This window comes from Nannospalax galili, unplaced genomic scaffold, assembly GCF_000622305.1.
Source record: "Nannospalax galili isolate Female #2095 unplaced genomic scaffold, S.galili_v1.0 scaffold481, whole genome shotgun sequence".
Taxonomy (NCBI): domain Eukaryota; kingdom Metazoa; phylum Chordata; class Mammalia; order Rodentia; family Spalacidae; genus Nannospalax; species Nannospalax galili.
In genome coordinates, this window is record NW_008345609.1 from 357,769 (window position 1) to 370,497 (window position 12,729).

Below are 12,729 nucleotides of genomic sequence, written 5' to 3' on the forward strand. Positions count from 1 at the left end.
ACTGAAATTTTCTTTGAGTCTTGATAAATTCTTCTTGAGGGCATAAGAGGTGTCAGACCCTTGTAATATGGGGAGCATTTTAGAAATGTGTGGATATATAGTTTCAGTTGTTTTAGATACCAGGGATACAATGGATATTTAGTGAATGGGAAGCTGATATGCCAGGTGTCCTATGTTGACACAAAATCACAGCTCTTATCTCAAAGAGAATAAGAGATAGTTATTTCTAGAGCCAAATATATGAGCACCATTCAATAACACAGATACAGGTTACCCCAAATATCATGTTCCAATATGAAAAGTTTCTTTCTTTCTTTCTTTCTTTCTTTCTTTCTTTCTTTCTTTCTTTCTTTCTTGCTTTCTTTCATCCTTCCTTCCTTCCTTCCTTCTCCTCCTCCTCCTCTTTTTCTTCTTCTCCTCCTTCCTCCTCCTCCTCCTCTTCTTCTATTCTTCTTCTTCTTCTTCTTCTTCTTCTTCTTCTTCTTCTTCTTCTTCCTTTGGTCAGTGTTTATTTTGTTATTTTAGCTGTATTTTCATTGGGCTAGTTTTTTAAAATTTGTTTTTATTTAATTTTTGTGTATTTCATACAGAACATCTCAAACAATCTTAATCGTCTTTACATTCCATTGCCCACTGGCACATTCCCGTAGCACCCCCACCCCCGCACTGGAACCCTTATACTCTGTCATCTCTGTTAAGGCCCACTGTGTCGTCAGTGTTCCCAGGTGTTCCCCAGTGCAAGTCTATCCCTGGGGTCTAGTAAGGCTACTACAGATCCTTTTTTAGGAAAATAGGCTCCTTGTCATCTAGCAGAAATCAGTTGCCAATATTTCTTCAGATAAGATTGGGGTCTTTTGTCACTTTTCCTAGTTCTATGCTGGGTTATTGTCTGTCTGAATTTGCATGGGACTTATATAAGCTGACACCATTGCCATATAATCATATGAGCAGGTTAATTTATTTTTTACAGTAACAGAAAAAAGACAGACATAAATCAAGGCACCTTGAAAATATATTACAGGAAAAAATGTGTAGGTGTGTCATAGGTCTGCTGTAGTTAGAGATGCTATCTGATAACATTTGTAGCCCTTGGGTTGGCAAAAGCTAAGGGTTTCTTTTCACATTATAAAATTATTTACCTAATAGTGAAAGGATGGATGTCAGATCAACCACAGATGTGGTCAATGAGTGACTGTTCTGGGGTTAATTTAGCACAATATAATTTGGATCTGTATTGCAGCATTCTGACTCTTCATAATCACAGTCCTAGTAAGTAAATCAACCTTACTTTAGATTTAGTGTGTGTGTGTGTGTGTGTGTGTGTGTTTGCGTGTGTGTGTTTGCTCACAGAGGCCATAAGGAAGTGATGGATTCCCTGGAGCTGGAGAACTCCAGTTCTCTGCAAGAGCCTCAAGTGTTTTTAATCACTGAGCCACCCCTGCAGTACATATCGTTGTAGAGTCCTTAAGTCAGGAGTAATTTTCTTTATTTTAAGAACTTCAGTTCACAAGAATAAAGTATTTTCTGTCATAGAATAGCTGGCAGGTAAAATGTTTGAAGTCTAAGACTTAAAGAATATAGTGCCATATGTCATATGCCAATGTCATATGCCATGGTGATTAATATTTTCATAATAGCATCTAACCTTCCAACATACATATATATATATATATATATGTGTGTGTGTGTGTGTGTGTGAGTGTGTATGTGTGTGTGTGTGTGTGTGTGTGGAGGTATTACACAATAATGATCGTTCTTGGCTTTCAGAAATGAGTCATGTACACAATTTGAGCAACAGATCAATATGTAGCTAAACTAGTGGCACACAATAAATTTTCTGATTACAAGAGATATCTAAATTTTTTTCTGGATTCACATGTGATTTATCATTTTTTTCATGGCATATTTAATATCCTTATTTCTTAGTATATAAATGGCAGGATCCAGGAGAGGTGTGATTACTGTGTAAAACACAGCTAGAAACTTGTCCACCCAAGTGATGCTGACTGGCCACAGATAGACAAAAATACAGGGCCCAAAGAACAGCACAACCACTGTGATATGGGATGTACAGATAGAAACTATCTTTGATCCCTCACCTTTAGAGTGAAGGAGAATGCTAAATAGAATATAAGTATAAGACATTAGCAAGAGAATGAAGCAAGTTGTTACTAAAACACCACTGTCAGCATTTATCAGGATACCCAGAGTATCAGTATTCCTGGAGGCTAATTTCAACACCAAAGGAATGTCACAGAAAAAGCTGTCCACCACTCTAGATCCGCAGAAAGGCAAATCCAAAATCAGGACCAGATGACTAATGGCATGTACCAAGCCAATGATCCATGATATCAAAACTAGCTAGATACACTTCTGTCAGTCCATGATGCTGGAATAATGGAGCGGCTTACAGATGGCCACATAGAGGTCATAGGCCATAGTTACAAGAAGCACCATCTCACCCCCTGCAAAAAATACACACCGAGGATCTGGCTCATGCAGCTACCAAAGAAATTGTTTTCTTTTCTTGAAGGAGGTCTATTGTCAGCAGAGGAAATACAGAAGTCAATGAATGAGAGATTGGCCAACGAAAAGTACATGGGAGAGTGGAGATGGAGGTCAGTGATGATTAAGAGCACAACAGAAAGATTGTCTACAACACTCATCAGATAGAGAGTAGAAAATGGCAGGAAGAGAAAGAGCTGGAGTTTCTTTAAGGTACAAAGTCCCTGAAAAATAAACTCAGATACCACAGACTGGTTTGCTTCTTCCATTTAGCACAGTGTGTTCTAATGATGCAGAAAGAGACAGATGAACTAAGAACTCCTGGAACAGAAACAAGAACTTCAAACTCAGAGTCACATTAGCAGAAAAATATACAAATTGAGATATAAGATTTATATGAAACCCCAAATTAAAATAACAGTTTTTTGTGTTTACATATTGTCAGAAGGAGAATTTCCCATAGAAAAATGGGCCAAGACTTCTATGCATCCCAAAGACAGTATGTACAAGTATCAAAACAAGTATTTTCATTAAAACTATTGGTAGTAAATACTCTCCATTAAGTTTTTCTAATTTTTGAATCTACCTTTTCTGCAGGAAATCAGAAATAATTTTCTGAACTTAATATGCAAGACATATTTAGATATACTCTATTTTACCCTAATTTATGCAGGTTGGCAATCTATTGGTACTGTTTGTATAAAAACAGAAATTCTCCTCCTTAATGTAATGCTAAGTGACTCTGCATATGGAGACTGAATTGAAGCGTGTACTAAAATCTATGATAAATAGATTCGTCAAATGGCTTGACAACTCACGGGCTAACAGCACATTTCTAGCATTTTATATTTCCTTGAAATTTGACTTACCCATGAGAGTGTATCTCTGAAACTCATATGTTCCTAATCCCAAATAGTGCCACATACTGTCACATACTGTCTAGCCTCAATCTTTGAATTGTGAAATTTCAAATTCTAGTCTGAATAGTAAGTCCATAAGGGCTAATTTCACACCTCTTTGCCTTGCTCCATCCTTTTCCTTCATTCTGTCTCCTCCTGTCCCCTCCCCTTCTCTCCCATCCCTCCCTTCCTCCCTCCCTCCCTCCCTTCTTTCCTTCTTTCCCTTTCCCACCTCTCCTTCCATATTAATTTCATTCCATCATTATCATTCCTCTTTCCTCATCCATTTTTTTAATTCTTCATGTAGATTTTCCTTCAGCTGTTTCTTTACCTTTAACACTTAGGTTAGAAATGCAAAGATTTTAAAAGTCAACCATTAGCAGATACTTCTATGAGAGTTCCATGTTAAGCACTTTAAAATATTACAGCTCAAAATTCCTAATTTAAAAAATTTTCTTGAGTTACCTAAGTATAAAGTACTACAGCTGAAGTGTAAACCAGATCTGTCTGACTTAAAATGCTTTGATAAAACATCATACAAAAAGGTATTTGATAGAAATCTTGATTTTTAAGAAATCTAAGAAAGCAAATGAAGTTTTGAAGCAATGCATTTTTTCTCATTGAAGAGGAACTTAAGTGACAAATAACTAGTAAAGATCATGGTGTTTACAAAAAAATTAGTTTAACGTTATTGGTTTCAAATAGGAGAATATGTAATTCTCTGAATATTGACTTTTTAAGACAACATCATTGAATTTATTATTTAGCAATGTCATACATGTATAGAGTAAATTCTGATACTTTAACCCCCACCCACTCTCATCTCCCTCATCCCCCATTTCTCAAGCAACTGAGCTGTTTTCCCACATTCACAAGATTGTGTTGACCCAGGGGTTTCCCCTTTTGCATCCCTTGGTGTCTGCATGATCAATGTGTATAACCCATGTGACCACCGCTAACCCCATTGAGCATATGGGGGTTGGCCACACTCTCCCCTGGGTTCCCTCCAGCTTCTCCTGGATTGGTTTTGTTACCTCACAGGATGCCTTGCTGTGCACATATCATCCCTTTTTGATTTGAGAATCTGAACTTGGCTCTCTTTCCATTGGCTCACCAGATGCTGCTGGAACCATGAAGGTTTCCATGGCCCACAACCCTATTGTTTTCCTGAACTCCTGAAGTTTGTCTATCATGCCATGCTAAGCCAATTTGTTATGCCAAATTCCCCTCCCCGACCCTTGGGAGACCTGAGAGCATGCATCCTCTGAAGTCCCAGGGCTGGTGAAACTGACAGAATACCTTACCTTCTAATTGAGTTTTGCATAGTTTATGACTTCCAGGAGGGGGGGAACTTACAAAGGCATGAATTCTCACAGACTTTTTCTTTTCCATATTTGAAATGCACATGCCATCAGGGTGTCCCCCACACGGCCTCCATCAGCTTTGTGTGCACAGTTTGCCCATGGTTCCTGGCTCTGTGTCTTGTGTCCAATATGGTGTCCGCTCCACCCCTTTTCCCAGTGTACTCCATCTCAGCATAGGTCTCTTGACCAACCCCTGCTCAGTTCTAGCTTTTCAGAGGATGTCTACCAAACAAAAGACATGTTTGTGTGTGAGTGTCCTTTTGTGTGAAAGTGTAGAAGAAAAAGGTTGACATTAGGTGTCTTCCTTGACAACACTACCTTAATTAGCAAGGGTCTCTTGCTGAATCAGAAGCTCATCATATCTGCTGATCTGACTAGCCAGTTGGATAAAGGAATTCCCTACTTTTGCTTCATGTGTGAAGAGTCTCAGTGGGCTTTTTTGTGGGTTTGGGGGATCTGAACCTGGTCCTTATTCTTACATGACAAGCTTTAAACTACTTAGTCATTTCTCTAGTCCTAGTACTTACATTTTTAATGTTGGTATACCTTATATGTTATTAACCATATGAGCTATACAAGTTTATAAATATTTCCATGATTTAAAAATTCTTTGCTCAAATTTTCATCATAAGTTGATATTTCTTTTTTTTTAGAGAATGAATAGAAGATAAAAGATGTTATATCATCATGGTTTTATTCCTGTTTTCAGTCACATAGTGTATTCTCTTTTGATTAGAGGTTTCTTTATTCTGCCATTTTTATCAATACATATTTTTGTATTATTTAATATATTTTATTGCTAACTGTATTAGGTACATTTCTGTTGCATGGGAGCTCTAAACCCCTCAGAATTCGTCCTTTCACAAGGAAGCTTAGCTAGGTGTGGTCTTGCCATAGGGTTACTCATTTTATTGCTCAAGTGGGATTCAGTAGTATTTCCTTAATAGCTATAACCTCTTCATCAAAGTGAGCCTCTCCTTCAGCACAAGCCTCGGCTCCAACATTATTTAAAAGAGTACAGTGCTCCATTTATCTGCAGAGTATACATTCTATATTTTCTTTTGCCTCACTTGCTCTTTTTCACTTTACATCTGCATACTCTTTACCATTGACAGTCATACAACATATTCGACATTAGGCTGTCTTGAAATTTCCTCTGCCAAAGATACTAGTCCATTAATGACTAGCTTGGCCTTGGGCAAGCTCTTTGGCTATGGACAGAAGTCATCCAGATGGTTCTCCAAAATATGCCCATTGCTATTTAAGTCCTTTCTCCCTTCTGGAGCTTTTCTTCTTTCAACACTACTTTCTTCCAGCTTCAAGCTATAAGGGACTGGTAAGCTCTGCTTACAACATTCAACTGCTTTTCAAGTCCAAAACTCTCTACATTCTACCAAAAGTCAATTTTCAGGTTCTTCATAATACTCCATTATCCTGGTACCATTTTTACATACTAGTTACTTTCTATTGCTATGAAAAACCATGGCCAAAACCACGGGATCATTTTATCTTGGAAACCTCAGGTCGCAGTTCATCACTGTTGGAAGCCAAGGTAGGAACTCAGGGCTGGAACCTGGAGGCAGGAGCTATAGCACAGAACATGGAGAAACTCTTTTTACTGGCTTGCTCCTCTTGCCTATTGTTTATGTTGGTTTATTATATAACACATGGCCAACTTTCCAGGTGTGGCAACATCCATAGTGGACTGGGCCCTTGTGTATCATTCAACATTCAAGAAAGTACACTACACACCAATCCTAAGGAAGTAGTTTCTCAGCTGAGGTTCTCTCTACCCATGTGTGTCAAGTTGACAACTGAAGCTATCCAGCGCTCTAATTCTCATTCTACTGTGTGCATGCTTATCTAATTGCCACACAGCACATTAGGGTTATATGTAAATTATAGTTTTCATACTTAGCTGAATGCAGCTGTCAACTTCATACAACCTAGAGTTATCTGAGGTAGTCTAAATTGGTGGGTTTGCCTAAATGAGAATGATATGTGGGCTTATCTGCAGAGTATTTATTGACTTCTAATTAATGTATAAGGTTCCAACATACTGTGGGCTGTGCCATCCATAGGCATAGGATCCTGGGCTTCATAGAAAGCCAGCTTAGCAGAAATGGAATGAAAAAGCCAGTAAACATTCCTCAGTGTTTTGGCTTAGAGGTCCTTCCTTGAGTTTCTGCCCTGAATTTCCTCAATGCTTGCTTATTACTTGGAATTATAAGTTGAAATGAACCATTCCTTCCTCAGGTTGCTTTTGATTATGATATTTCCTACTGCAACAGAAAACAAGCTAGTACAGTAGTTTCTAAGAATGAAACAGCACAAATATGCATGTGCTTGAAGTATATTGCTTTATTTTACTCAGGAAATTGAGAAATATTGGGTGTTCTGAGACAAAAGTTTATTATATATGTAATTATAATTATCATTTCAAAATGATATTCAAGAATTTGAGCATGTAAAAGAATGGATAGTACAATAAAAAAAATTTTAAGTCTATTTATCATAACGTTAGTAAACATTCTTTAAATATGATTTCTAATCTCATCTGGGCTTTCATAATAATGTGTACATTGTTCAGAACAAAATGATAGCTCTTATCTCAAAGTGTATAAGAGATAGCTCATTCTGGAACCAAATGAGTGATCACAACTTAATAATATAGATTCAGTTTACCCCAAATATCATGTTCCAATATAACAGTTTCATGATTTCTTTTTACAGTAACAGAAAAAAGACATACATAAATCAAGGCACTTTAAAAGTATGTTACTGGAAAAAAGGTAGGTGTTATGTGTCTGCTCTAGATCGCAGGTGTTATGATAACATTCTTAGCCTTTGAGTTGGTGAAAGCTAAGAATGTTTTTGTACATCATAAATTTACCTAATAGTCAAAGGATGGATGTCACGTTGTCCCACTAAATTTTTGCCTTCCTACTCTCTGTTTGACCCGCCCTCACTTTCTTCAGGGTCTCTTGCTCAGGTGCTATTGGACAAACCACATAACATTTTTATCTGAACTTTTCATTTTATATCTTGGGTAGGGAGGGAGGAAATGGAGGAATTTACAAAGAAATGAACACCGGACACTGGGCACCCAGCTCTGCAGGGCTCCGCCCGCCATTCCAGATTATTTCGGTGCCCACCCACAGTCTCTGTTAACTTTCTCCCACACATCTTGGGCCCACAGTCTTTCCCCAGGTTGGTAAATGCCCCCTCTCACATCCACGCAGGTGAGATGCAGGGGCCAACTTTGTCTCCACATCCACCTCTGCTTGCCCTGCTTCTGTCCCAAGATGGCGCCCCGAAGCCCCTCCCTCGGTGGCTAATTCTCTGTAGTCAGTTCTCAAGAGCAGGCCCTGCCCTTTGGAGGAACCAGGGCCCTGGGACACACAAGTCAACCACAGATGTGGTCAATGAATGGCTGTTAGTGGGATAATTTTAGCACAATATAGTTTGGATCTGTATTTCAGAAGCTTACTCTCCATAATAACAGTTCTAGTAAGTATATCAACCCTGAATATTATTTTCTTTAGATTATATATGTGCATATGAGTGTGTATAGTTGCTAACAGAAGCCATAAGGAATCCATGAATCCCCTGGAGCTGTAGTTACAGGCAGCTGTAAGTCACTGAACTCCAATACTCTGCAAGAGCCTCAAGGGCTTTTAATCACTGAGCCACCTCTGCAGTCTATAGCCTTGTAGAGTCCTTAAGGAAGGTGTAGTTTTCTTTATTCTGAGAATTTCACTTCACAAGAATAAGAAATTTTCTATCATAGCATAGCTCACAGATGAAGTATTTGAAATCTGAGGCTTAAACATGACAATGCCAAATGTTGAAAGATACAGTTTTCTCCAATAAATTGAAATATTTATTGAACTCTTTCATAAACCCGAGCCTACTCATAAATAGATGTATAGATGATAGAAAGAAAGGTGGCTTAGGGCAAAGTAGGGAGAATTCTGCTCTAGGCCTACAATGCTGACGAGCATTTTAGGCCCTGGAAAAATGTTAGTCTGCTAAGTCAGTGCTCTCCATAAGGTTTATCAGTTAGTCACGGGATGTTAAGTCTGACACAGAGGTGCGCAAAGAATGACGGTTTAGGGGCCTAAGATAGCCAAAGATAAACTGTTAATAGACTCTGGAGATGTAATATTCCAAATATTCCACATTATTGAAGTTATAGTTCATTGATAAGCCTTGTGTGAAGCTCAATTGAAGCTGCAGGGTTTTCTTTTAATATGGGAACTTCTGTGTTTGGGTGTATAATAGGAAACAATGTACATGCTATCATACTTTCAAAGACCATACAATGCTTTTCTAAATGACCTGGCCAGTTATATAATTTTATCTTGTAAGATAAAAATTTTAAATTTAACATAATATGTTATCTGAAAAGAGTGTCTTAAAATATTGTAAACACTTCATCTTTTTAGTTAAGGGAAAACTTAATGGACATTCTGAGTTCATATGTGTAATTAATTTGAAAAATGACAGAGATTATTTTATGGTTTATCAAAATTTCTGTCAAGACAAGGGCAATGGCATTATGATTTGATTCATGCATTCTTTTGTGTTCTAAGTGGATGTATAAGGAGCCCTCAAATATCTTCAGTATCATCCATAGCTAAGTTAAAATTCAAATTATGTCGAGATACTACAATTTGTAAATGTTAAGAATCTAAGTATTAGATTTTGAAAATATTTTCACGATGGAAATTTTGATAGACCATAAAATAATGGCCACTTATGGCTTTAAAAAATGAGTCATATACACAGTTCATATAACAGGTCAAAATTTGTCTAAAGTAGTAGAACACAATAATTTAATGATTCCAAGAGATATCTAAAAGTTTTTATAGATTCACATGTGATTTATCATTTTTTTAATGGCATTCTTAATATCTTTATTTCTTAGTGTATAAATGGCAGGATTCAAGAAAGGTGTGATTACTGTGTAAAACACAGAAAGAAACTTGTCTACCCAAGTGATGCTGACTTGCTACAGATAGATAAAAATACAGGGTCCATAGAACATCACGACCACTATGATATGGGATGTACAGGTAGAGAGAGCCTTTGATGTACCACCTTTAGAGTGAAGGAGAACAGTAAATAGAATGTAAGTATAAGATATTAGCAAGGGAACGAAGCAAGTCAATGCTAAAACACCACTGGCGAGATTTACCAGGATTCCCAGAGTATCAGTATTCATGCAGGCTAATTTCAACACCAAAGGAATGTCACAGAAAAAGCTGTCCACCACTCTAGGTCCACAGAAAGGTAAGTCCAAAATCAGGATCAGCTGACTAATGCCATGTACCAAACCAATGATCCAGGATATCAAAACAAGCCAGATACACTTCTGTCTGTCCATGATGCTGGAATAATGGAGTGGCTTGCAGATGGCCACATAGCGGTCATAGGCCATAGTTACAAGAAGCACCATCTCACCACCTGCAAATAAATGCAGACAGAGGATCTGGCTCATGCAACCGCTGAAGGAAATGCTTTTATTTTCATGCAAGAGGTCTGTAGTCAGTTTGGGTGTGGTTACAGAGGAAAGACCAAAGTCAACTATTGAGAGATTAGCTAACAGAAAATACATGGGAGAGTGGAGATGGTGGTCACTGATGATCAATAGCACAACGAGGAGGTTGCTAACAACAATCATCAGATACAGAGTGGAAAATGGCAGGAAGAGGAAGAGCTGGAGTTTCTTTGAGGTACAAAGTCCCTGGAAAACAAACTCAGATACCATAGACTGGTTTGCTTCTTCCATTTAATTCACTGTGTTCTAATGAAGTGCAAGAGACCGATGAACTCAGAACTCCTGCAACAGAAACAAGAAATTAAAACTCAAGACTCTCATTAGAAGAAAAAAATACAAATTGAAATACAACAAATTTATCAAACCCAAAATTTAAAATAAGCATTTTTTTGTATTTACATATTGTGTCTAAGAAGAAGAATTTCCAATAGCATGATGGGCTAAGACTTCCACACATGTGAAAAATAGCATTTATAAGTATCAAAATAAGTATATTTTCATTAAAAGTATTGGTGGCAAATGTTCTAGGTTGTTTTTCTGAGTTTTGAATCTACCTTTTCTGCTGGAAATCAGAAATAATTTTCTGCAGTTAATATATGAGCCATGTTTAGAGACTCTCTATTTTACCATAATATATTCAGGTTGGCAATCATACAGTTCATATAAAAAAAACACAGAAATTCTCATCCTTAAATATAATGCTAAGTGACTGTGCATGAGGAGACTGAACTGAAGTAAGTCTATTAAAATCTATGAGAAGGACTATTCATCAAATGATTTGACATCGCAGGGGCTAACAACTCATTTCTAGCATTATGTATTTCCTTGAACTTTATTTATCCATGAGAGTGTATCTCTAAAAAACATGTTCCCAATGCCAAATAATACCACATACTGTCACATACGATCTAGCCTTAATCTCTGAGTGATGAGATTTCAAATTCTAGTTTGATTACTAGATACATAAGAGCTATTTTCACTGCCTCTTTGCCTTCCTCTCTCCCTCCTTCCCACCTTCCCTCTCTTCCTGTCTCTTCCCCTGCTCTCCACTTCTCTCCCCTCCCCTTGTTCCTTCCCTCCTTCCCTCTTTCCTTCCTTCCTTCCCTCCTTCCTTCCTTCCTTCCTTCCCTCCTTCCTTTTTTCTTCTTTCTTACTTTGAGGTAAGGTCTCATGTAACCCAGGCTAGTCTCAAACACATATGCAGAGGATAACCTTGAACTTCTCCTTCATCCTTCCTTTTCCTCCTCTCCTTCCATATTAATTTTGTTCCATCATTACCTCTCTTCTTCCCCCATCTATTTTTCATCCTTCATGTATTATTTTTTACTTTATCTCAGTTTCTTTACCTTTAATATTTTAGGTTAGAAAATCAAAAATTTTAAATGTCAACCATTAGCAGATACTAGTAGGAGAGTTCCACATTAAGCACTTTAAAGCATTACAGCTCAATAATCTTAATTAAAACATTTTTTGTGTCACGTAGGCATAAAGCACTAAAACTGAAGTGTAAACCAGACCAGTATGTATTAAAGTCCTTTAACATAACATCATACAAGAAATTATTTGGTAGAAATATTGATTTTTAAGAAATCTGAAAAGAAAATAAAGTTTTGAGGTAAGCATTTTTTTTTCTCTTTGAAGAGGAACTTAAATGACAAATAGCTAGTAAAGATCGTGCTGGTTACAAAAAATTAGTTTAACTTTATTGGTTTCAAACTGGAGAATACTTTATACTTTGAATATTGACTTTTTAAGATAACTTCATTGAATTTATTATTTAGCAATGTCATACATGTACAGTGTGAATTCTGACTACTTTAACCCCCATCCACTCCCATCTCCCTCCCGCTTGTATTTCCTGTTTTCCTGTTGTATCATTTCTACTTTGAGAAAATTGAACAGGCAAAATCCAAAGAGAATCACAATGTATCAGAGTAAGTTAAGTGACCTGTGAACAGCATTCTTCTCCAATTGGGTGTCTTCGAATTGTAATATGGCAGAGATACTTTACATATTGTGAACATGAAAATTTGCTTTAAGGGGTCCAGAAGTCTCAATGATTAGTTGGAAAGGAAAACGTCTATAATATTTTTGTAAACAACAATTAAAAAGTACAGATTCAATATTCTCTGTAATATCACTATGGAGCTATAAAATATGCTATACTAAAATGGAAAGATATTCTTAAACTAGTAGGCATGATTAAAAATGAAAGAAAAAAACGTTTCTGTTGTACTAACCCAACAGGAATTACCTAGTAAATGAATTCTTCCGTTTATGATGCTTCCTTTCAATGTTATCTTAAATCTGAAGTTGTGAACAATTTGTTTTCTAATGTGAGGAGTGCTGGCAAGAGTGTTTTCACTTATATGTGGCTTATATAATTCCCCAAAAGTGG

General features: G+C 37.1%; 1 protein-coding gene and 1 pseudogene across 1 annotated transcript; both read right to left on the reverse strand.

The window, feature by feature from the left end:
* Positions 1 to 1,872: 1,872 nt before the first annotated feature.
* Positions 1,873 to 2,774, reverse strand: LOC103741019 (annotated as a pseudogene).
* Positions 2,775 to 9,644: 6,870 nt separating this feature from the next.
* On the reverse strand, positions 9,645 to 10,565 carry LOC103741020 (olfactory receptor 4K3-like). The gene is given in 1 exon segment (XM_008841711.2): positions 9,645 to 10,565. A coding segment is annotated over 1 exon segment (918 nt). The 5' UTR covers positions 10,563 to 10,565.
* Positions 10,566 to 12,729: the final 2,164 nt, after the last annotated feature.